This window comes from Leptodactylus fuscus, chromosome 1 (genome assembly GCF_031893055.1).
Source record: "Leptodactylus fuscus isolate aLepFus1 chromosome 1, aLepFus1.hap2, whole genome shotgun sequence".
Taxonomy (NCBI): Eukaryota; Metazoa; Chordata; class Amphibia; order Anura; family Leptodactylidae; genus Leptodactylus; species Leptodactylus fuscus.
In genome coordinates this window covers 334,503,915-334,529,911 of record NC_134265.1, presented here as the reverse complement: position 1 = coordinate 334,529,911, position 25,997 = coordinate 334,503,915, and the positions used below count along the sequence as shown (strand labels likewise).

The window sequence follows — 25,997 nt, the reverse complement described above, 5'->3', positions numbered from 1 at the left end:
GTTGCATTAGTGATAAAACCCCCTGCGGTTCAAGACCCCTAGGGGGTCTAATGAATGCAAAATAAATAAATAAAGTATACAAAATTCAAATCACCCCCCCCCCCCCCGCCCTTTCCCTAGAACACATATAAAACTAATACTGTGAGACACATACACGTTAGGTATCTCTGTGTCCGAAAACGCCCGCTCTACAGATCTATAAAAATATTTTTCCTATACGGTTAAAGCCGTAGCTGGAAAAAAAAAGTTGTCTAACTGCCCCTTCCCTGAGACTGGTTTTTTTTCCCCCCACTTGGAATTCAGTCTGACTATAGCCAGGCTAAATATAAGGTATCTGCAGTGCTCCTATTCCGTCGGGAAGGGGTTAATAGGAGCACTGCAGATACCCTATATTCAGCCAGGATGAATTCCAAATGAGGGGAAAACAACCAATCCTCAAGCTCAGGGAAGGGGCAGACAGACAACCAAAACACCCCCTCCCCTTCCCCAGCAACTACTGCACCCAAAAACTCCTCCCTAGGCTTATACTCGAGTCAATAAGTTTTCCCAGTTTTTTGTGGTAAAATTAGGGGACTCGGCTTATATTCGGGTCGGCTTATACTCGAGTATATAAGGTAAGATGTCACAGTATAAGAATAAAGGGTTAAAAAAGTGATCACCATAGCTGTCAATCCTCTCTGCATCCAACCCCTACAGGTAACTTTAACTTAACTTCAAAGAGGACCTTTCACCATGTCTACCAGCTCCAGCTCTTTGCATTGTTCAATAGGTGGCGCTCCTCTGATTCTGGAACAGTTGGAATTTTCTCTATACCCCACACAGTTCCCCAGCAGTTGTTTCTGTTAGCTCAAGCACAATTATGCTCTCTACTGAAAAGTGGGCGGTCCCTATCTGTAGGGATTACTAGTGTAGGTGGAACCGCCCACCTGACAGTTTGGGGCTCAATTAGCATATTGGATACTGAACCTAAGACCAGTGATTGCTCAGGAATGGTGGGGGCTAGAGAGAAAATTCCAACTGCGCCAGAATCTGTGGAGTGACTTCTATTGAGGGATATGAATTGTGAAATTGGTTTGTGATATCTATGTGACCACTGCTAGAAATATAGCTGTACAGTATCTGTACAGTATTAGAAAAACAAGGTTCATCAGACTGCAGAATATAATACGTGGAGGCCCTGGGGTGGCATCATAACAAACAGTTGTACTATCCTCGCCTCACTTCACCTGGGTATCCTCGCAGCATCAGGTCTCAGCAGTCATGTGGGGCGCTGACACCGTGGTGCTGTGTCAATGTATTATCACATTAGCATGACCCATGTGACTGCTAAGGCCTACTATTGTGACCCTGGGTTGCGTGATTTCAGCCAGAGGTTAGAAGAGGACACTGGGGGACCACTGGACACCATGCTGCCAGACACCATGAGCTGCACAGTAAAGGTGAAGCAAGGAGGATATAACTGTTTGCTATGTTGCTATTTAGAAGTCTATGGAGCAGGGAGGGAGGAGGAGACTGCAGGAAAACACAAATAACTACTTTTGCTACACTCTGTTGCAATATCAATGAGGCTAAACTCTTATCACACTGCTGTATCTTCGGGATAAGAGTGTACCAGTGCCATGAGGCCAAGGGCAGAACTACCAGGGTAGCAGCTGTAGCGGCTGCCACAGGGCCCGGGACAGTAGGGGCCCAGTGGGTCCCTGATATGTTTTTTTTTTTTTTATTCTAATAGGCCGTTACCTGCTAGTGTAACACCAGCAGGTAACAGGCCCTATTTATTTACCGATCCCACTCCTGCTCATGGCCACCTGCGCTTCCCCTTCTGCGGAAGCAGAGGCATCTGTGATCAGGAGCTGGGATCAGTAAGTGAGGCCACAGGACCGCGAACCCGACAAACACTGCTATTATTGTACTCAGGGGTCTTTTCCAACCCCAGAGTATAATGATCAAAGGCCCAGGGGAGATGAGGGAACATAAAAAATAATGTTACTTACCTCTCCTGCGCTCCAGCAGGGTTTGGGCTTGTTTGGTGATGTCACAGATGTCACATGGCCCAGGCCAGCATCATTATGCATCATTACACTGGCCTGGGTCAGGTGATGTCTGGTCCAAAATTGAAGATATCTTCCGAGAGTGCGCCAGAGCCAGGGAGAGGTAAGTAATACAGTTTTTTATGCTGGTATCCTCCCCTGGGTCTCCGGTCATTATACTCTGGGGTATGAAACAACCTCAGAGTATGATAATTGTTCATGGGTGGTTCACAATGGGGCATAATACTGTGTGCAGGGGCCACTATGGGGCATAATAGCATATGTAGGGACTACTATGGGGCATAATACTGTGTGCAGGGGCCACTATGGGGCATTATACTGTGTGCAGGGGCCACTATGGGGCATTATACTGTGTGCAGGAATGAGGTTTGTGCGGGAGGTGGTTACAGGGCTGGGGGACCCCATGTCAAATGTTTGCCTTGGGGCCCCGTTAGTCCTAGTTACGCCACTGCATGAGGCAGTAAATCAACTAACAGTCCCCTTCTTTCCTCTCCCCTCTCCATGGACTTCTGTGTGTGAGCTGGATGAGGAGCAAGCAGCCAGATTGTATATAAGGAAGGGTAAGCAGCCTAATAGTGTTGAGCCAATAGTATTCGAATCCTAGATTCAAATACCTCCGCTCCCATAGGAATGCATGGGCGCGGCCGATCGCGAAGGGGGTTAAAGCGCCGGCATTCAATGCATTCCTATGGGAGTGAGGTATTGGAAACTAGGATTCGAATACTATTCGCTCAACACTACAGCCTAATATATGGAGAAGGAAACAGATTTCTTTAATAAGATATATTACAACGTTTCTTATATTCACCTGTACTATCCATTTATAAAAAGAGGTTTTATAACATTAATTCTGAAGTGCAGGACTATGCAGGAGATTTGGAACTCCGTTTCAATAAAAAGGAGTTCTGTCCAATGTAGAGGATATGTTAATTTATCAGCTCAAAATATGGGCCTGGAAACAGGAATGGTATTAAAAGATGGAAATGTTACTTTAAGATAGAGGTAGGGAAAGCATTAGCCCCAGGCAAATCTAAGTAGATGCCAAAGCTCACGTGACTGAGAGACTGATGTCATGGCAGTCAGAGCAAAAATGCGCTATGCTTTCCAATCCCATTACTATGTGCCATGGATATATGATGTATATATGATCCTGCCTATATACAGTATACAGTATATGATTGTGGAAGCAAGGCTATAACACTGCTGCTATTACAAGGGCCAATACTGTAGGCAACAGAGGAGCAGATATGGTTGTAATATGTATCTTGTATTGGGAAATGAAAGTAGAAGGTCCGCTGTGCAGGAATTAAGGGGTTATAGTAACAGTTTTACATGGAAAACTGCAAAGTGAAAAGCCTGCAGGGTAGATGCTTGTACCATTTCTAGCAGAGCAGCAGCGAGTAAAAGTACATAAAAAACCATTGTGCCGCAGGTTGTGAAAACCTTGAGACAAAACCATTATTTCTCCTACTCACAAATAATGCAAAAGAAAATGACATGATAATGGCTCCACCTACTGTTACATTGTTTCTGTGAAATTGATTTTCTTTTCTGGCTGAGGATGTAAATAAATAGCTTTTATGTGCAGTTGTTGAAGGGACCAGCAGTGCAGCGAATGCCAGAGTTATTTATTTGTGTATATAGTTAGAGAATCCATGTAGCCAAAAAGAGAGAGAGGAGAGGAAGACACAGGGAGGGTAGTAGAGACGATAACACAGGGAGGAATGGAAAGTAAGAGAGGATGGATCAGAGAATATCAGAGACAAAAAAGAAATAGGAAGAGATGGTGCCAGTACATAAAGAATTGAAGTATGTATAGAAGAAAAGGTGGAGAAAAGCAAAGAGGAAGGCACAGGGAGGGCAGTAGAGACGATAACATGGAGAACTGGAAAGATAGAGGGCAAAAATCAGAGAATATCAGAGACATAGAAGAAATAGGAAGAAATGATGCCAATACATAAAGAATTGAAGTATGTATAGAAGAAAAGGTTAAAAGAAGGAAAGAGGAAGGCACAGGGAGGGCAGTAGAGACGTAACACAGTGAGAAATGGAAAGAGAGAGAGGATGGATCAGAGAATATCAGAGACAAAGAAGAAATAGGAAGAGATGGTGCCAGTACATAAAGATTTACATATGTATAGAAGAAAAAGTGGAAAGAAGGGAAGAGGAAGACACAGGGAGGGCAGTAGAGACGATAACATGGAGAGAATTGGAAAGAGAAAGGGGAAAAATCTGAAAAAAATCATGGACAAAGAAGAAATAGGAAGAGATGGTGCCAGTAAATAAAGAATTGAGGTATGTATAGAAGAAAAAGTAGAGAGACGGAAAGAGGAAGACACAGGGAGGGCAGTAGAGACAATAATACAGGGACAAATGGAAAAAGAGAGAGGACGGATCAGAGAATAACAGAGACAAAGAAGAAATAGAGGGCATCAGTAAATAAAGAACTGAGCTATGTGTAGAAGAAAAAGTGGAGAGAAAGAAAGTGGAAGTAACAGGGAGGGCAGTAGAGAGAATGACGCAAGGGGAACTGGAAAGAGAGACCACTATTGACTTTGGGCTTAGAGGAAACCTCACTGGAGGAGGAAGAGACTGGAAAATGAAGATGTACTGTAAAAAGTGGCGTACAGGAAAAGAAAAGATAGAGTAGAAGTTAGTGGGAAGTTAGTGGAAGCGAGATAGAAGAACAAATGGAAGAAAAAGAGGAAGAAAATGCAAATGTAGAAGCAACAAAAATAAGAGACATGAAAGGAAAAAAGAAACTTAAAAACAGAAAGACATGGAAAGATGAAGACGCAGGGAGAGAAGGAAATGGGGGTCAAGACACAAAGTAAGAAATAAAAGGATGTAAAGTAAAAACAAAAAACATAACAAGAGAAAATTTGAAAAACAAAAATTTCAAACAATGGCAAAAGAAGTCTGGATAGAAGATGGAAGAACTAGATTATCCATAGCAATCCTATTTACTATCAGTGTCTGCAGGTTCTCAGCTCTCTCCAGTACATACAGTGGGGCTAACAGGAACTCACCAGGAGATGACTGGAGGGCCATGGAACTAAGATGATGGAAATAAGATGATGGGAATATCATGGTGACCTGATGTTCTAACAGACAATGACTGACCCCAAGCTTTCTATGGACCTATCCCTGAATGCTGACCCCAACTGCAGACATCACTAACCATCACCATCCCTAAAGAGAACCAACCAGACATAAGCAAACCAGTTCACAATGAGCCACGTTCGTAAGGACTTTTCCAAAAATTTTGGTTTTGGCTGAACTTTAAATTTTGGCTATTCATTACCCATGAATGGTTATTATACCCTGGGTTTTCTTCATACCCGGAGGATAATAAGTAGAGGTCCAAGGGAGGTGCGGAAAAATCATAGCCATACTGACCTTCCCTCACCTCTCCTAGGCTCCCTCAGGGTCTCCTCTTCTGTGATATCTCTGCATGAAAGGGCCATGATGTCGATGCGCCCCCTGTGATTGGGACTCAGCATTGACGTTGGGGCTCTTGATGTCACAGAAGAGGTCGAAAGAGGGATGAAGATGCTGGGAAACGGACAATAGAAGGTGCAAGGGGGCCCAGGAGATATTAGGGAAGGTGAACATAAGTGTTTATTATTTTAACGCACCTTCCCTTGGTCTCCGCTTATTATGGTCTGAAGAGACCCCTGAAAAAAAGTAGTAGAAGCAAAAAGACACAGAAAAAAGTCAAATATAAGACCAGGGGGTAGCTATTGGGGCAGACACATAACATGGAGCTCCTGGGCCCAGTGCAAAATTGGTAACTAGGCCCGTACTTGCCATGTGCTGTCTATAATACTGATGTCTTCTTAGGTTGTTGAGAGGCCTCTGGACCCGGTAGCGATTGCTACCTCTGCACCCACTATAGCTATGCCCCTGAGGTACACCAGAAGCAGCTGCACTTGACCTCCCGGTCACTCAGCCATATGACTATTGTAAATGGCACATGATAGGGTGCGGGCCCTGTTGTAGGTTTTGCACTTGGGCCCTATTGTAGATTTTGCACTTGGGCCCTGGAGCCTCAAGATACACCTGCATATAAGACAGAAGGGCAAAACACATGAAATGGAGATACCGTAAAGAGAAAGAGAAGAAAAGCAGACCAAGTAATGGTGACCATATTAGAGCAGTGCTCTATAGCACCCAAACAAAGTGCTTTGTTCCTATACAGAAGGGTCTCTGAAGAATTAGATCTGGGAAGTGATTGGTTGTGCTGAACCGCCATATGGGCATTGCAGAGTTAAACGGACACTAATATAAACGTATCTGATGTATAGACAAAAGACCCCACCCCGTAATAGCAATAGATGTCCGAGAGATGGACTGGAAGAAGAGGATACACATGTCGAAAGAGAGGAAATGAGGTGAAGGAGATGAGCGGTGAACAATGGACACTACATCAGGGCGGCCTAACTTCTATCCTGGGGCAGGAGGTGACCTACATTCCTCCGTGTAGCCTCTTTTTGTTAATTACATGCTCCATTTTGGCTAAAAACAGCAGTAAAGCAAAAATCTCAGAAATAACCTGCAAAGTGACTGCTTACAACGCGCAAAAATGTGATAAAATTCACAAAATGTAATTTAGAGAATAATGGGGAAGATTAAAAGTAAGAAAATGTCCTAGGATTCCCGGACGGACAATACAGAGAGTCTGCTGATATGGACTGTATGATTACTACATGGTGAAAGGTGCACGGGCCGTTACAGATGTTTCTTTACAGTAACCAGCAGGGTCGGCTCCAGGTTTTTGTTAGTTCTTGGGTAACAGAGCCCCAGCGGGCCCCACATGGAATTGAATGGTTTTTGCTGTGACAATATTGCTGGAATGGCTGAAAACTGTGGCTGGAATCTATGGCTGCACTATGGACCACCGGCACTTGTTCGGGTTTGCCAGGTGCTGGTTCAGACCCTGGTAACCATGAGACTACCAGGCCATACAACTTCAATAGCTTCCATTCGGCCAATGGCTATACCTGATACACTTGCATGCTCAATTCGGCCAAGCATGCATGTGTTCTCAGTGGAGAGAGAAGAATAGGATACCTTTCCTGGTGACATCTTCCATAAAAACAAAGGTTTGGGCATGTTGAAGTTCATACACATAAGATAGTTGAGTGAATCAGTGGTAGGTTCGGTTGACTTTACCCTTATGTGAACGGCCAACTTTAGGAATTCTCTTTTATAAAAAGCATATTTGTGGAGTAGATTTACTTTCCTATACCGGAATGATGAGACCCTTGTGGCCTATGTAAGGTCCCTACCCAATGATCTGCCATAAAAGAACTTGCTTCATCTATACAAAGCCCTGATCTCAACCTCATCAAACAACAACTACGGTAGTACTTCAACTGTGAGCAAAAATGTATTACCCTACAAAAACGCCAGGGGGCAGTAATGGTCTCCCGGATGAATGAAGCCAGGGAGGTCAGCCTGGTAGACCCAGAATCACAGCCAAATCACTTTAGTCACACCAGCACAGGTCAGTACTTCCCTACATATGTCCTGTATGGTCCTGGAAGTTATGGATAGAAATGAGCAAACCGCTTCAGCACGAGCTGGTTCAGCCAGAATATCCCAAATTGTTCAGTTTTTAACAAAAATGAGGAATCATCTGGGATGAACTAAAATGGCCACCGTAACATGCCCTGCAGCACATTATTATACTCTGTGGTCTCTTCAGACTCACCTTTTGGGCCTCTCGCTGCGTCTGGCACTCTCCTTGGGACATCATCTACCAGGGGTCACATAGGCACATTGAGTCATGACATCATGATGCTCAGCATGCCTATGTCACCATTAAGGCCCAATCACAAGCCTCAGTGGTGACTCCAGGAACATGACATCACCGAGGAGACCAAGTGAGAGGTTCAGACGCAGCAAGAAGACCCAAAAGAGGTGAGGGAAGGTGAGTATAAATGTTTTTTTTATTTTTTTACACCTCCCCTGGAGTATAATAATGTCTCTTCCAGTTCTGTCCAAGCTCGTTCGACCCAAAACAAATAAGGGTCCCGAGCCATCCATACCCGAAACAAAGGAAATCTTGAGCGTTTTTTAACCTAACTTGCTTCTTCCTCCTCGACCATTCTATTGTAATCCTGTCTGTGATGTAAATGAGTGAAAGCTGCAAGGAAACCCCTACAGAATTGCCAAAGGTCAGTCTATTAGTAGGCTTAGTGGTCAGAGTTAAATTGCTGGATATGGTACTGTAAAGAAAGAGACTGACATGAAAAATGTAAAAAAAAAAAATTCTTAAAAAACAAAAACTTTGTTTAAAAAGTAGCTCATCTTTGTGACACATTTCCTTTAAGTGCTTGGTATTTTACTTTGTGTAGCTGACGGGAAAATTCGACACTGTCCTCTAGGTATACAGCGTTCCTCCACATGATAGGTACTGTATATAATTTCACTCTGTCTGGAGGCATTCGAGACCCTAGCCCCTTTCCCCTCCCCCTTGTTGTGCCCTAAGGGACATTACATAATTGGATGCTATTTTTGCCCATCCCTTTGTTCTGTGCCCATGTGTGCCCAGGTTGGCACTTGACAATCAGGCGACATTCATATGGGACAAGGGTCTCTGTACCATCCACATAATGAATTACGTTTCGTTCTAAGCTGTTTTCTTTGGAACAAAAGCTGCGGTTCATCGGTTACAGATGCAGATTGGGACTATCCTATTTCCTATTCATTACATAATTTTTCTGCTGCTTCTATTTGTTCAACTCACATTCAATAAATGAACAACTGGACCGGTGCCCTGGTAAACAGCCCCGCGCCAAGATAAACAGTGACACAAAGAGGAGCCCTGGAACCTTCTGGAAACAAATTGTCTCCAAATCATAAGTCTTAACTCAAACTTTTTCCATCTGTTAAGAAAACACTCTAGGTGGGGGGTAACTATAATGAGTCCCCTTCAGGCAGAACATACATTGGTCCTTAAAGGGGTACTCTGCTGTCCCTGGTGCTCACACGTGGCTGTTGCGGCCAATCAGTGGTCTAAGAAAAGGAGCGGGAAGTCACTCAAACATGTCACATGTGATGTCCCGTGTCTTTTCCTGCTGATTGGCCTGAAGACTTCCGGCAAAACAAGACACTGGAGCAGAAGGACCAGACTGTGGTGGGAGATAACGGAGCACCAAGGACAGGTAAGGCCCGGTTCTCATCTGCGTTCGGGCCATTCTGTTCCCCTCTCCTGCAAGCAGCACTTTTCTCTTCGCATTTTTTGTGCGGAAACCACATGGATCCCATTATAGTCTATGGGGTCCGTGGGTTTTCTTAGGTAACCACTTATGCGGACTCCCAAAACAGAAACCCATGGACAGATGTGAACCGGACCTGAGTATTTTTTATATTTATTGTTTTGTTTTTTTTTCATTTTCCCTGGCCCCATATCAGTCCTTTTAAAGGAGAACTGCTGGAAGATACCTATCAGACACTGTGATCAGGCACTGGATACTACCAAGACAGTGAAAAGATGGCGGCTCATCTGCTCCCGGCAATGCACCCATGTGCCCAGGCTGCCACCTGAAGCCGCCCACCGGTGATGAAGGACACAGACACATCGCCTCTCAATGAAGTCCTCTTTACTGAAAGCTCTTATAGGCTGATTTGGATTTCCTGACAGATAAGGGCGGGTTCACACCTGCGCCTGGTCTCCGCTTTGTGGGTTTCTGTCTTTTGCCCGAGAAACTGAACAGGAGACGGAAACCGGCAGTCATTGTTTGCCCGTAAGCGCCTGTGAGCATTTTCTGCTCTCTGCGACGAAACCATTTTTTTTTAACCGGACACAAAGTCTTGCATGTCCGACTTTGTGTCCGGTTAAAAAAACCGGTTTCGCCGTGGTGATGCAGAAGATGCTCAGGGGCGGACACTTTGCAAATCCATTCAAATGAATGGGTTTGAAAACTGACTGCCAGACTCCGTCTCCTGTCCAGTTTCTCGGGCAGAAGATGAAAACCTGCAAAGCGGAGACCGGGCGCAGGTGTGAACCCGCCCTAATTTGTAACTTTGTTTCCATTTTTCACATTTGTTGCTATTATACTGTTCTTATACTTGCAAAATGTAATAAAATAATTGAAACAGAAAGTAGCAGCTGTAGTTAGGCCTAGTGCGCAAGAGAGCAGGGCCCATGACAAGCAGCACGCACGGCTCCGCTGTTATGGGAGATGCCCTGTCCATCACTACTCTTACACTAATGTCCTCTGGGGTCTCTGATATCACCCAGAAGGCTGTAAGATGTCTGAAGATGCAATGAATGAGCACAGGACACCGCAAGGGAGCCCAGGAGAGGTGAGGGAAGGTCAGGGGTTATTATTGTTCCCCACCTCCCCAGGACCTCTGCTTGTTATACCCTGGGGTCTGCAGAGACCTCAGAGCATAATAAGCATTTCCAGTTGCACTGGAATGAAACTGATGGAACGATAGATAGATAGATAGATAGATAGATAGATAGATAGATAGATAGATAGGAGATAGATAGATAGATAGATAGATAGATAGATAGATAGACAGTGATAGATAGATAGATAGATAGATAGATAGATAGATAGATAGATAGATAGATAGATAGGAGATAGATAGATAGATAGATAGATAGACAGTGATAGATAGATAGATAGATAGATAGATAGATAGATAGATAGATAGATAGATAGATAGATAGGAGATAGATAGATAGATAGATAGATAATGTGATAGACAGTATTAGATAGATAGATAGATAGATAGATAGATAGATATTAGATAGATAGATAGATAGATGGATAGGAGATAGATAGATAGATAGATAGATAGATAGATAGATAGATAGATAGATAGATAGATAGATAGATAGGAGATAGACAGTATTAGATAGATAGATAATTATTTAGTCGTTTTTATTTCCTAATATAGGTTTTATTTACACATGTTAGGTGTATATATTGTTCTAGCAAAGAGAGGTACAAAATATCCAAACCCCCTTGGAGCAAAAGGGTTAATAGTTGATATCACTACTTTCTTAAATAGTTACTGAAACCCAGTTTTTCTCATTTTAATATTATTTTCGGAAAGTAATTCTCTTCTAATATCTTTACAGAGTTCAGTGTACATTGCTGGATCAGCAGGTGCGGACATTTGCATTACATCAGGACACCTGCACAGGAAACGTTAAAGAGAAACCATCTGTAGGGCGGAGCAGGGTCTCTGCTGTGTTGCGCGGAGGCTCCTGGCCCGTTCTGTGGACAACACCAGACTGGCGCTTCGGTCTCTCATGGAGGAGGGCCGGAAACCTCCACTTGGCTCTGCGGGGGTTCCAGTCTCCCTCTAGTGACAGGACCTCTGCTTCTGGGGTGGGGTTGGGGGGTCAGCGGCGGGCCAGAGGCTATTTAGGCTCCTTTCTGGCCTTGGCCCGCTGCTGGTTATTTGTTTTTTCCTGTGGAATCAGCTCCACACCGTTCCTTTGACTAGCTGTCCCTGTACTCCTGATCACCTGCCTGTATGTGTATGATCCCGGCTTGCTTTACAGACGACCTCCTCTTGAATCTCGTGACTTGGCATTTAGCTGACCTCCTGTGCAAGACCTTTGACATTTCCTGACCTCTCCCATCTGACTCCTGTATTGGCTACTCCGCAACCTTCTGTGTATGACCCGGCGCTCCTGACTACGCTTCTGTCTCTCCCTCCTGCTACCACGTGACCTCCTGTGAACTGACTCGGATTGATTGACTAGGCTTTGGCTTCCCTTGGGTCCTGCTTTGACCTCTGGATTGCCAACTACCCTGTACAACTTCTGTCCGTGCTGACCTGCTCTCCTGAACTTCATTCACTGAAGGTTAGTGTCTGGGTTTTTCTGGGTCCTCTCAACTTGGGGTTCGCTTGGTTTGTCGCGCTCTCTGGGCAGTAGCGATTCTGGGTCCTGGATTTTACCAAGTCCAACTCCATCATCAGGAGCTCTGGTGAAGAACTCCGGGGCCTGGTTCCACTCCGGTTAGGAGAACGTTGTACACTCAAGACTGTTTTTACCTCGGTACCTGGGGATTCTAGTTACCCAAGACTTAGGCGTGGAGTAACGCACCGCTCATTTAGACACGTAAACACGTGTCAGAGCGAGGAGCTTCAAAACAGATCCCATTGACTTCAATGGGTACCAGCTTACGCGTGCTACACATTGAAATCAATTGGTTATAAAGCCTCCCATTGATTTCAATGTGTAGCACATGTAAGCCGGCACCCAATGAAGTCAATGGGATCTGTTTTGAAGCGCCTCACTCTGACACGTGTTTACGTGTCTAAATTAGCGGTGGGTTACTCTGTGGGAACGGGGCCTAACGGTGAATATTATTTCATCAGGTCCATAACACCATCAGAATGGACTGACACACGACATGAGAGATTTCTGTATCGTATGCGGAGGTCACTGTGCAGGGAGGGGGTAGAAGAGAAGAGGAGGGCGATGGTATATACCTTTACTATGGTGTGATCCTGGGTTATAGCTTTACAATAGAGATGTTACCTTTCATAATAAGACTACCTGTAATGGTAATATAATGACTGCTGACTGTTTCCTTAGTGTACATAGCACAAGCTGTAATTTACAGGCAATGTTAGCCAATTGCTAGCGCAATGGCCAATGTGAAAACTGCAAAATTAAGGATTTTTACATATAGATTGCTGCATGGAAATGAAAATAGAAATACCATCAAAAAGGGAAAGGAACCTACTATGCAATAACTACCACTTAGGAATATAATAGGAAGCCATTGTTTACCTGCCTCTGGAGAACTTCTCATCATTGACCAAGGGGTTGCGTTGCTTCCAGATGAAGGGGCCAGAGCATGCTGAGCCCTCCAGGCCAGAGGGTATGGAGCTGCAATACAGAAGAGGGAAAATGGATCCATCACTATTCCACATACTTCATGGTCAACTACTGTTCATACATCACGTTTTTTTGTTCACAGTTACGCCAAGTGAAGGCCTGAGAGGACAGATATACAAAAATCACTAAATGTATGATATATGCTCCGCTTCAAGTGCACTTAAAAATCCTGAAAAATCCAATGACATGCATCATCTGACCGATTCTGTCACCCTGAACATGTTGGTGTTTTTTTTATCCAAAGCCATTCAGCCATTCCAAAGATATAAGCCCTGTTATTGTTGGGTGGTAACACTGCATGGCATAAAGCACACACCCCTTGAGAAATTGCAGTGTTACCGCCCACTTGACTAATAGACCCTAGTTTGCATCAACACTGAAAGGGCTTATACCTTTGGATTGGCTGAACAGATTTGTATAAATCAAACACCAAAATGCTCAGCACTGATCAGATAAGGTTATTAGGCTTTACACACCTGATGACAGGTCCTAGATAGTCTATCAGATTTGCCAGCAGTGTTCATACACTATTGAACTTTTCCTTTTGGCCACTAGATGTCAGCAAAACAGAAATACAATCATGGTTTATAAAGCAGGCTCATTTTACAGCTGCTGCAAAGAATCCTGTATACTCAGCAATATGAATGCATTGTTATCAGTACTTACTAAAGTGTTAGAATGACATAAAACCGACATTTTTGTTCTTCTAATTTATACAATTAATTTTATCAATTAGACAGAATTCTCTCCCTTTGGATATTAACTAGTTATTTCCTTCAATGTTTGCTCTACTTGGAAACTACTGTAGCTTGGCTGTATTGTAGAAGTAGTCTGCGATGTATCTCCTTCGTCCCCAATGCTTTACACTGCAGCTTTTCTGGTGAATGTAGTGCTAATTTATATTATAGACCTAATAAACTAAGACAGTAACTGCTACATAGACTAAGATACCAGACCCGGAGTTCTACCTTAACTTACTTGTGTGGCGCTAGATGGCAATAAATCATGTTATCCTGGCACCATCTAGTGCCTTAAAAATATAATGCAGTGTAAAGTACAAAGTACTAGATAATGCAAAGCCATAATATACATTGGATAAGGTTATGTATTCCACAGTAATGCAACAAACGGCGTATATAAATGAATGGGACCTCATTAAAAAAAACTACAATGGGCGTCTATAATGGGGCTGGGTTCTGGCCCGTTCTCCATTGACACCTTATTTTCTAGTACTTACCCGTCCTGTTCACTTTGGGCTATTAAATGACTTTAAATTAATCTCTACTTGCTGTCAACTTTTCCATAATTTATACAGGTTTTGTAATGCGTTAAACCTTTTAAAAACTTTGGGAAAAAATTCAGCGTTTTGCCATATTCTGACACCTGTAACTTTTTCATATTTTTGTATATTTTGATCCTTGACGGTATATATTTAAGTGTACAGGCATTGGACGTGGAGATGTCTAATATGTTTATGTATTTATTTATTTATTTATTTTGTTATGTTTTATATATTTATTTTTAGATTTTTAAAACATTTTTCCAGCTATTCTAATCTTCACTTGGGGCATAAATTTATAATCATTACTAGAGATGAGCGAACAGTGAGATATTCGAGATTCGATATTCGTTTCGAGTACAGCCTCAATATTGAATCCCATTATAGTCTATGGGAAAAATGCTTGTTTCAGGGGAAACCACTATTCGACTAAAGGAGAGTCACCAAGTCCATGAGTAGCAAGAGGAGAGTGTTTAGGAGGAGTGAAGTGCAGTTAAAGCGCACGGACCCCATTATAGTCTATGGGGTCCGTGCGCTTTAACTGCACAGTGCTTGCAGTTGCGCTGATAAAAAGTAAGGTCCCTCGTAACCGCACGCTGCCAGCTCTCCCGACTAGCAAAGACGAGCCTGCAGCAAATCAACGCTGGTTCTGCAGCACGCTCGTCTTTACTAGTCGGGAGAGCTGGCAGCTTGCTGTTACGAGGGAGCTTACTTTTTCTCATAGGAATGAATTGACCAGCGTTGATTGGCCAGTGTACAGCATTCGGCCAATCAACTCTGGCTCTGCCAGAGGCTCGTCTGTGAGGAGGCGGAGTCTAAGATCGAACCACAGCAGTCTCCATTGTGGTCCGATCTTAGACTCCGCCTCCTCACAGACGAGCCTCCGGCAGAGCCAGCGTTGATTGGCCGAATGCTGTACACTGGCCAATCAACGCTGGTCAATGCATTTCTATGAGAAAAAGTCAGCTCCCTCGTAACAGCAAGCTGCCAGCTCTCCTGACTAGCAAGGACGAGCCTGTTGCAGAACCAGCGTTGATTTGCCGAATGCTATACACTGTATAGCATTCGGCCAATCAACGCTGGTTCTAAATTGAATATTTATTGCGAATAGCTAGTAGTATTCGATCGAGTAAGAATATTTCAAATACCGTAGTATTCGATCGAATACCTACTCAATCAAATACTACTCGCTTATCTCTAATCATTAGATTGCTGATATCATCTACTACAATACTACAGTCCTCAGGCAGAGCTCAATGGCAATGGTCCTATGGCATGTATGAGAGCCTTTAGAAGGCTCCTGGCTGGTCTGGCAGTGGAATAGCTCCTGTGATCTCTCTGAAGGAATGCCGTTCCATTACAAAAGTGTAAGTAAAACTGGGTGTTAAAGGCGTTGTGCCATTATGGCCACTTATCCCCCTATACACAGGACAGGGAATGTGCCCATTCGCTGGGGACTCAAACGCAGTGCTAAAGAGGACGGGGGAACAAAAGTCCCCCTAAATCATCCTGGTGGATTGTGTGCCAGTGCCCTTGCATGACTGGTTCTCCATTTACTGGGGAAGAATTAAGTGAATACAAGCACACTGGAGGCTTTAGGGGGCAATTGGGTCTCTGCCCTCTTGATAAACCCAGAAATTGCACACTTATCCTCTCTCCTGTGAAGAGGACCTTTCATCAACTCCAACTCTTTGCACACTTCAATAGTTGCCATTCCACTGATTCTGGTAAAGTTGGAATTTTTTCTCTAACCCCCACCATTCCTGAGCAATCGCTTCTGTTAGTTGCAGCAACATTATTCTCTCTACTGTCAAGTAGGCGGTCTCTGTTCTCCTGCTGCAGCCAAGGACCGCCCACCTGATAATACAGGTATATAGAATAGAATCATGCTGAAAATAACAAGAATGATTACTCAGGAATGGTGGGGGCTAGAGAAAAAATTCCAACTGCAACAGAATCAGTGGAGTGGAACCTATTGAAGGATGGAAGTAGCTGGAGAAGGTGGAGGTGGAGAAAGATCTTCATTAAATGACCTGTTTAGGACAATTTTATTAATTCTAAAAATTGGTCCTGAGCTTTATTTTATGTATTTGCAACATCTTAATATCATTTTTTTTCCCTTGATCCCCAGTGGTAACATTGGCTCTTATGCAGATCATAATTCTCTAACAGCCCAACCCTTCCACGTGTAAGTGACAGGCTCATAGCACAATAATCCTCCCTCCTGTCCTGATGTCTGGAATATATGTTAACAAAAACATTACCTCGGCCTTGTGCGCTATTTATTCTCTATGATATGTACGGTGTGTCCTCTGCTTCCAGAAGACTAATGGCAGCTACTGCTGATGCTGGCAGATTATCTGACAAACAATGGTTCTCCATCCTTCAAAAGAAGAAATTCAGCGAAGTAACCGAACATTTCCAACAGAATAATTCTTCCTTTCTAAAATTTATCACATTCACCAGTCACACGGGGAGATAAATGTCAGCTTAATGTACAGAAGGGCTGGATTAAAAGGATGCATGGTGTTGGAGGGGTGTGGGTGGCTTCGCCAAGACCTTTTTTTTTCTTTTTATATGTACTGAAAGGGTTAAAACCAACAAAATTATGGGGCAATTGTCAACTTTCTTGGTGATCTATGTATGGAGTCAGCGCCAAAATTCCTGGTGATTTAGGGCAAGGAAGGGGTTAAAATGAGCAACCCAGATGGCCTAGGGTAAGGAAAGAGTTAAATGTAAACTCCCTCGTGGTCTATAACAGTCAGTGGGCTAATGTAATATTCCCTAGTGGTCTAGGGCAGGTATGGTGGGTAATGTTAGCATCCTTGCACAAAGGTTAATCATCCTTGGTGATCTAGGACAGTAAAGGGGGTTAATGTAACCGTCTCTGTGGCCTACAACAGTCAGTGAGTTAATGTAATCTTCCCTGGTGGTCTAGGGTAGGTATGGTAGTTAATGTTAGCATCCTTGGTGACCTAGGACAGTAAATGGGGTTAATGTAACCGTCTCTGTGGCCTACAACAGTCAGTGAGTTAATGTAATCTTCCCTGGTGGTCTAGGGTAGGTATGTTAGTTAATGTTAGCATCCTTGGTGACCTAGGACAGTGAAGGGGGTTAATGTAACCGTCTCTGTGGCCTACAACAGTCAGTCAGTTAATGTAATTTTCCCTGGTGGTCTAGGGTAGGTATGGTAGTTAATGTTAACATCCTTAGTGGTGTAGAGCAGTAAAAGGGTCATCCTTGGTAAACTAGGACAGGGAAGGGCGTTATTGTCAGAATCCCTGGTGGTTTAGAACAAAACTGGGTAAATGTGAACATTTCTAGGAGAGGTTATAGGAAAAGTAGGCCCAAGGGTATGCTACCTGCATCTGTCACTTTTTTTATATGACTTGGTCAAATCCAAAAAGAGGAGTAGCCAGCGCAAAATGTTGGCAAGTAAAGTGTTGATGTAATCTTGCCCGGTAGTCTACAACAGTGAAGTGGTGAATGTAAGAACCCCTGATATTCTAAGTCAGGGAATGAGTTAATGTCAGCATCTCTAGTGGTATAGGGTAGGGAAAGAGGTAAAGAGTTGTTGTGGGACTATATAATAATGCGAGACTATCCTTACATAGGCCATCCATGGGGTTATCTAGGATTAGAAACACAAGGCTGCTTTCATATATAAAGCGCTCTTCTCAGGAAATGACATCACATTCAGGAATGGTCATTTGACCAATGGACATGATGTCACTTCCTGAGAAGAGGAAGTGGAACTCTTTTTGATCATGTGGCCCATTTAATATCAGATTGGTGGGGTCAATCTTCTGGCGCACAACTCATGAGGCCATGAAGATTAAATGGCAGAGATTACTCCCCTTCTTCTTCTTCTTCTCTTACATTATAGAAATATGTCCTATATAAAATGTAACAATTTTATAGAAAAGTAAAATATTGATAAAAGGAAATAAAGAAAAAAAAATGTGACTCTCCATATCAGCAGCTATATACTGATACCTGACAGTATGCTGTAAAATTAGCTTCAGGTCACACTATATGATCACATTTCATCTGCACCGAGATATGGACGGTAAACGTGTCACTAGGAGGATGAAACACATGGATGTGCGGATGTGTCCTTTACCGTACAGTATATAGGATCGCTGACTACATTCTGAATGTCACAGACCTGTCACTATAGATCACACAGAACATGGAAATGTCAAAAGAAAAAAGAAAAGGTCATTTTAAGAAATGAAAGGTCATTTTCAATAAGCTGAATTATGGAATGTAATCAATAGGTAAGAATGTAAGAAACAGCGCCCCCTAGTTGTACAGCACCCCTAGACTTTGTTTGAGAACCTCCACTACCGTACTTATACTGCATTTTCCTGTCCATCTGATACTCTGCTACTTATACATCTGACTGACACTCTGCTCCTGCTTGCCCATCCATTTGTCTGCCCACCTGTCTGACTGACACTCTGCTCCTGCCTGCCCATCCATTTGTCTGCCCACCTGTCTGACCGACACTCTGCTCCTGCCTGCCCATCCATCTGTCTGCCCGCCTGTCTGACTGACACTCTGCTCCTGCCTGCCCATCCATTTGTCTCCCTAACTGTCTGACTGACACTCTGCTCCTGCCTGCCCATCCATCTGTCTGCCCGCCTGTCTGACTGACACTCTGCTCCTGCCTGCCCATCCATTTGTCTCCCTACCTGTCTGACTGACACTCTGCTCCTGCCTGCCCATCCATCTGTCTAAAAACATGTAATAAATAAAAAGAAACGACCCAACCACATCACAATTCCTACACCATGGCCATGCTATAGCATAGTTTTCAATTGTCCTCAATTTAGTGGGACGGTCCCAGAAAACTTACAGGGCTTACAAAACACCACCCCTAAGGGGGCAGGCCAGTGAGGTACAGGGGCATCCCAGGGGTCCATGGTTGAGACTTAAATGTTTCTATTTAAAGGGGATATCATTTTTTTTTTTACAAATTGATGGCCTACCCTTAAAGTGAACCTTTTAAAGTCCACTGAGATCGGTGGTATTATATACCGATTTGTGCCCAGGTGCGGAGATATTGGTGCCATTAGTTTCGGCACCAATATCCCTCCACTGTCAGAAGGGCGAGCCTTACTGCTCAGCCTCACAACTGTGATTACAAGGCTACAGAAGAATACTGTTGGAAGGGCACTCCTGATGGCCCAGTGAAGACACTGCCCTTCTGACAGTGGAGGAATATTGGTGCTGAAACTAATGGTACCGATATCTCCGGCACCCAGACTCCTACTGGCAAAGCGGAATTCAGCGTACTGTCATCATTCTAGCAGTATATAATACCACCAATATCAGAGGACAGGAGACAGTCCACACCCCTCTCTTTACATTGCTGCAACCTTATGGGTGTGGTCAGATTCCCTTTTTTTTGTTGTGTGGGTACGAAATGTGCCCTTTTTTGGGAATGACCTGTACATAAATTGCCCAAATCTCACACAAGATTCCAGGGCAGGGAGATTAGCCTGCTCATCTGAGAGTCCAGGAGGTCACCTCTTTTTTTCGGCGACCAACCTGAAATTTCGGGAGAGTTGGCTAGTATGGTTTTAATGCATGAACATATGTCGTAAAATTAATATCGAGCAGCTGTAGATGGGTTCAAGGAAATGGGTTCATTTTGGGAATTGTGAGTTCACGGATATGTCAGTTATAGGAGGAAGAAAAACAGGGACATAATTCTCCTTTAAAATACAAACCAGTAAAGTAGGGGATGTGGAGACAGTCATGTTTTATAAAACACTATGGCCCTCGGAGAGAGATACCCTTTACCCTTAGATAGAAGCGGGGTAGAGTTACGTCTCGCCATACATTGGCGCCAATATTTAATATAACACGACCCCCTACAGAGGATCAGACATCAAAACATATGCTAGTCTTAGTCCAGCTGTTCCTTGAAGCCACATCCTACTATAGTGAACCCAATGTCACGTGATTCTTACAACACAAGCGCTATGTCGTAATAGTCTCAGACGTGTATCCCGGGATGATGGGCTGGATATTAGGATATGTGGAAATTTTTCAATTTTAGATCCCAGGAGACAAGTAAAAGATTTCGAAGAAAAAACATGACTGACTCTTCTGTATGACTTCACCCCCTTTGCGTCTATTAAAGGCCCTAATGTAATTTAGTATATGGACACCATTTGTCTGCGAGGCTCGTGTTGGGAGGAGGGTAATGACATTGCAATGCAAAACTTCTGAGAGCCACATATGTCAGATGTTTTCTCTTCCAACTTTCCAATACTTAATCCGCAATACGAGAAAAGGAAACTTCATAATCGTGTCTGTAATTTCATCACGCGGGATCCGAACGGCGAAAATACTGTATATATATATATATATATATATATATATATATATATATATATATATATACGAATAAGTGGTCAAGTAATGTGGTCAAGTCATTTAACTGTAGTCACCCATAAACGTAGGGACGGGAAGGTCCGTGAAAGCCTCTGGGTAAAAAAAAAATTTGGACCCTTATTGGAGGAATTGAAATAGAGAATGATACTCTTAAAATTATAGCGCTATACCGTACACACAGTGGTGACATCCTTATAGACCCTCATAATCCTGTCAAAGGGCCTGTTCAGACCTAGGAAAATGAGGAAGAATTTGTGGTGGACATGTTGCGCCTCTTCATTTTTGTCCCCTGGGCCTAATTGAAAATGGGTGACAGAATCAGAGCGGAATCTGCTGCTGATTTCAGAGCAGATTCCGCCGTGTGAACAGGACCATACAGTCTTTTTACTATAAGTCAGAAAGCTCTTTTTACATTTGCTCTATGTATGAGGAGATTGTAATAATAAAGAAGGTGAGGATTAGAGATGAGACAGCCAGATCGTAAGGACAGTAGCGTAACTACTGTCATAGCAGCGGAGGCAGCTGTCACAGGGCCCGGAACATTAGGGGCCTGGTGACAGCCGCTACCGCTGCTATCATTATACTCGGGGGTCTGAAAAGACCCCCGAGTATAATGATTGGTGGACTGGGAGAGGTAAGAAACATAAAAAACACTGTTACTTACCTCTCCACGATCCACTTCGGCCCAGTTGTCTGACATCTCATGACCCCGGCCTGCGTCCCAGGTCATGTGATGTCTGACGTCATTGAGGATGGACTACTTTGGAGGCCGATAGCGTAGGAGACGGGAGATAGGTAACAGAGGGGTTTTTTTATGTTTTTCTCCCCCTGGGTCTCCGATTATTATACTCTGGGGTCTGAAAAGACTCCAGAGTATAATAATTGTTTATGGGTGTCCACAGTGGGACATAATACTGTGTGCAGGGGCCACTATGGGGGATAATACTGTGTGCAGGGGCCACTATGGGGGATAATACTGTGTGCAGGGGCCACTATGGGGGATAATACTGTGTGCAGGGGCCACTATGGGGGATAATACTGTGTGCAGGGGACACTATGGGGGATAATACTGTGTGCAGGGGCCACTATGGGGATAATACTGTGTGCAGGGGCCACTATGGGGATAATACTGTGTGCAGGGGCCACTATGGGGGATAATACTGTGTGCAGGGGCGACTATGGGGATAATACTGTGTGCAGGGGCCACTATGGGGGATAATACTGTGTGCAGGGGCCACTATGGGGGATAATACTGTGTGCAGGGGCCACTATGGGGATAATACTGTGTGCAGGGGCCACTATGGGGGATAATACTGTGTGCAGGGGCCACTATGGGGGATAATACTGTGTGCAGGGGCGACTATAGGGATAATACTGTGTGCAGGGGCCACTATGGGGGATAATACTGTGTGCAGGGGACACTATGGGGGATAATACTGTGTGCAGGGGCCACTATGGGGATAATACTGTGTGCAGGGGCCACTATGGGGATAATACTGTGTGCAGGGGCCACTATGGGGGATAATACTGTGTGCAGGGGCCACTATGGGGATAATACTGTGTGCAGGGGCCACTATGGGGGATAATACTGTGTGCAGGGGCCACTATGGGGGATAATACTGTGTGCAGGGGCCACTATGGGGATAATACTGTGTGCAGGGGCCACTATGGGGGATAATACTGTGTGCAGGGGACACTATGGGGGATAATACTGTGTGCAGGGGCCACTATGGGGATAATACTGTGTGCAGGGGCCACTATGGGGATAATACTGTGTGCAGGGGCCACTATGGGGGATAATACTGTGTGCAGGGGCGACTATGGGGATAATACTGTGTGCAGGGGCCACTATGGGGGATAATACTGTGTGCAGGGGCCACTATGGGGGATAATACTGTGTGCAGGGGCCACTATGGGGATAATACTGTGTGCAGGGGCCACTATGGGGGATAATACTGTGTGCAGGGGCCACTATGGGGGATAATACTGTGTGCAGGGGCGACTATAGGGATAATACTGTGTGCAGGGGCCACTATGGGGGATAATACTGTGTGCAGGGGCCACTATGGGGGATAATACTGTGTGCAGGGGCGACTTTGGGGATAATACTGTGTGCAGGGGCCACTATTGGGGATAATACTGTGTGCAGGGGCCACTAAGGGACATAATACTGTGTGCAGGGGCCACTATTGGGGATAATACTGTGCAGGGGCCACCATGGGGCATAATAGAGTGCGCAGGAATGTGTAGGAGGGTCTTCGGTGTTGGAAGGGGGGGCCCCATGTCAAAAGTTCGCCTGGGGGCCCCGCCATTCCTAGTTACGTCATTACGTAAGGAGGTAGGTTTCCAAAAATTTTGAGTTTGGTTGAACCCCAACTTTTTGAGGTTCATCACCCATGAACCATTGTCGAAACCCAAACTTTTAGGGTTTATCACCCATGAACTGATATTATAAGTAGTATAAGTTATTACTATAAATTATTGTTGGTCTAGGGGAGACAAAACAAAAATTCACAGGTATTCCTCTTTCCTCATCTCTCCTTGGCCTCAAGTCATCTTTCGCAGTGTCCAGTCTTCAGCCACACTTTCAACAATGTCATAAGCCATGTGGTCCTTGTTGAGGCCTGGGGTTCACCAACATCAAGACACTGGGACCGAAAATTGCAGGAGAACCTTACAATTATTCCCAAAATTAATCTCGTGAGGATCCCCATTACTATAGTTAAAAAACATCCAGGTGGAAAACTCTGCAGAGACCAGCCATGGACAAGAGAAGTCATCAAGATGGTTTGGGCCAAATGGAAAAGAAAAGGGAGAAGATCAAAGAAGATGTCACCTGTGATGTCATTGTTTGTTCTGCCTCTGACTGAGCAATACTGGATTTATTGGTAGATTTTTATTTCTATTATTTTATAATATATTTGTAATATTGTATTAATTGTCTTTATTTTCTTCAGGGACACTCTGCATAATATCTACGACAGCCAACTGGTCATTGATCATTTGGATCTCACTCCTGTGACCTTTAAAGGGGGTCTTTCACTAGAACCCAGCATATGAAACCAACCCTGCAGGTAGATAGGTGTAGGTTTCCAGAATCAAATGGTGTTTTCCTCTTGCAAATTGGTGGCTTCATTGCTGAGATATCACTCCAATTAGCTCATTTGCATATTGACAAAAAGGGCAGTATCTCGACAATGGGGGCACGGATTCACATGGGGAAAACACCGTTTGATTCAGGAGACCATAACCTGTGTATCTGCAGGGCTGGGTTTATATGCTGGGTTTTGGTGACACTCTTCCTTTAAGAGAGTCATGGTAGACCCGCCCCCGAGGTACACACACCACAGTTTGAGAAACTTAGCTTTAGATGACACATGCACCTTTGCTTGATAAATTAGTTTTGTAAGCTCCAGTGGGGACAGGCAGCCGTATGGATTAGTGACTTCTCTGTATAGCGCCATGTAATATGTTGATGCTATATTAATAGAGGATAATAAAAACAAAGCCATTCATTTTACAAGAATACGCAATTTTTCAAATGACACGTTTTCATGGCTCAGTTGAGTAGACAGCCGTCTGGAATGATTATTTTCCCCAGTTTTTCATTGTTTATTTTCTATCTGGAGAATGTATGCATATTAAATTAGAATTTCAGCTGCAACTTGATATTCATTTTGTGTAAAATTCTACAAATTCAATTACAGCGCTGTGATGAATATTATAGATGAAACGTGCAATAAATCTCACATTTATACAGATAAGTAGCACATGAGAATAAGCAGAGAAATTGAAGGAATATTAAGTTCATAGCATGTCACTGCTTAGCAATAACTACATAATTTAAAGGGAAATATTGGCCAGAAAGATGAAGTCACCTATGTACTTTATTTAAAGGGGGAATAGTCCTGGTATGGTTCATTGTAGAAATTTAGTGTCATGTCATGTCATTACTTATGGTCAGATGTCTCACAGACAACAAGACCTTTTCCCCAGTCTACTATGGTCTCCATTGTCTCCTCAATTTCACCAGTTGGTTTAAGCCATCAAATTGGGTACAAATTGGGTCATCTATGGTTAACCTAAAGTGTGCCATTCTAGAATTATGTTGGATAAACCGGACGATTTAGGTTGGATTGTCTGACTCATTGGGTTCAAGTCACCAATGTACCAAAAAGAAACAAGACTTTGACCTATTTGGTACCTACCAAGCTTGAAGGACATGCAAAGGGTAGAGATAAGTAGTCCTACCTGAAGCTTGTGCTCTGGCACATCCTACCCAGGCACATACCAGGCCAGATTTCAGGCTTTTATGTCTCATTTTGAAACTATTTAGGACCTACTAGATTTAGGACCTATTTTGACCACTCCTTAATTTATGCATGTATTATGGCCATTCCTAGATTTAGGATTTTTTGGGGTCTAGGACCAATTTTATCCATTTCTAAATTTAGGACCTGTTTGAGTCATTCCTGGAGATTTAGGACCTATTTTGACCCTGAACATTCCTAGATTAAGGACCCATTTTGGCCATTGCTAGATTAAGGACCTATTTTAACTATTAGGCCCATTTTTGATCATTTTTAGATTTAAGGACCTATTTTGGACATTTCTAGATCTAGAACCTATTTTGGCCATTCCAAGGGTTTGGATTTATTTTGACCATTTCTAAATTTATGAACCTATTTCAGAAATCCTAGTCCGTTCCTAGATTTAAGACCTTCAAAAGTTTGGCGATTTCTAAATTTACGGACCTGGTTCAAAGTTAATTATTCTGTTAGTTTCAAAATTCCAATAACATTTTCTGAAGAAATCACCTTCAAATATCCGATCTAATCTCTGGCGCTTCACTTTGTGTTTGTCCATGAGAGACATGAGACTCGGGAGCCACCAGTTGTCCCCAGGCAGTTTTCCACTACTGGTTCAAGAGTAGTCCACCAAAGAAAATATAACCTTGGTTCTTCAAGTAGAAAATTACCGTACCTGCAAAGAAAAAGAAAACTATTAATGTCCATAACATCTTGACCTTCAAAACGCCTTCAAATGTCCTTCAGAACCAAATGAACACACAAATGGAGACCATCTTAAAGGGGGTTTCCAAGGCTGAAATATTGATGGTCTTCCATTGGGATAAGTCATCAATATCTGATTAATGGGGGTCTAGCTCCCAGCACCCTCACCATTGTGCTCAATTTTTCTCCAAATCTCCTGCAATAGGGTTTTCTTATTTATCACCAACCCATAGGATAAGAGGACAAGAGTCTGGACATTGGGGATCCGATGAGATGTAGGGTGTATGACAGTAAAAACACATGGGTGCTATTTTACAGAAAAATGCCATCATTGGCCACAAGCTATATTTGATATTGTAGCTTAG

At 43.5% G+C, this 25,997-nt stretch overlaps 1 protein-coding gene across 1 annotated transcript in view; it reads right to left on the bottom strand.

Moving 5' to 3' along the window:
• CTBP1 (C-terminal binding protein 1) overlaps positions 1 to 25,593 on the bottom strand; it is a 195,813-nt gene extending 170,220 nt beyond the window's left edge. The window contains exons 1-2 of the mRNA XM_075261128.1: positions 25,438 to 25,593; positions 12,826 to 12,924 (exon numbers count right to left, since the gene is read on the bottom strand). Of these exons, the coding sequence (XP_075117229.1) occupies positions 12,826 to 12,924; positions 25,438 to 25,495 (157 nt within the window). The 5' untranslated portion in view covers positions 25,496 to 25,593. The remainder of the gene's footprint in view (positions 1 to 12,825; positions 12,925 to 25,437) is intronic.
• Between the last annotated feature and the right edge of the window lie 404 nt (positions 25,594 to 25,997).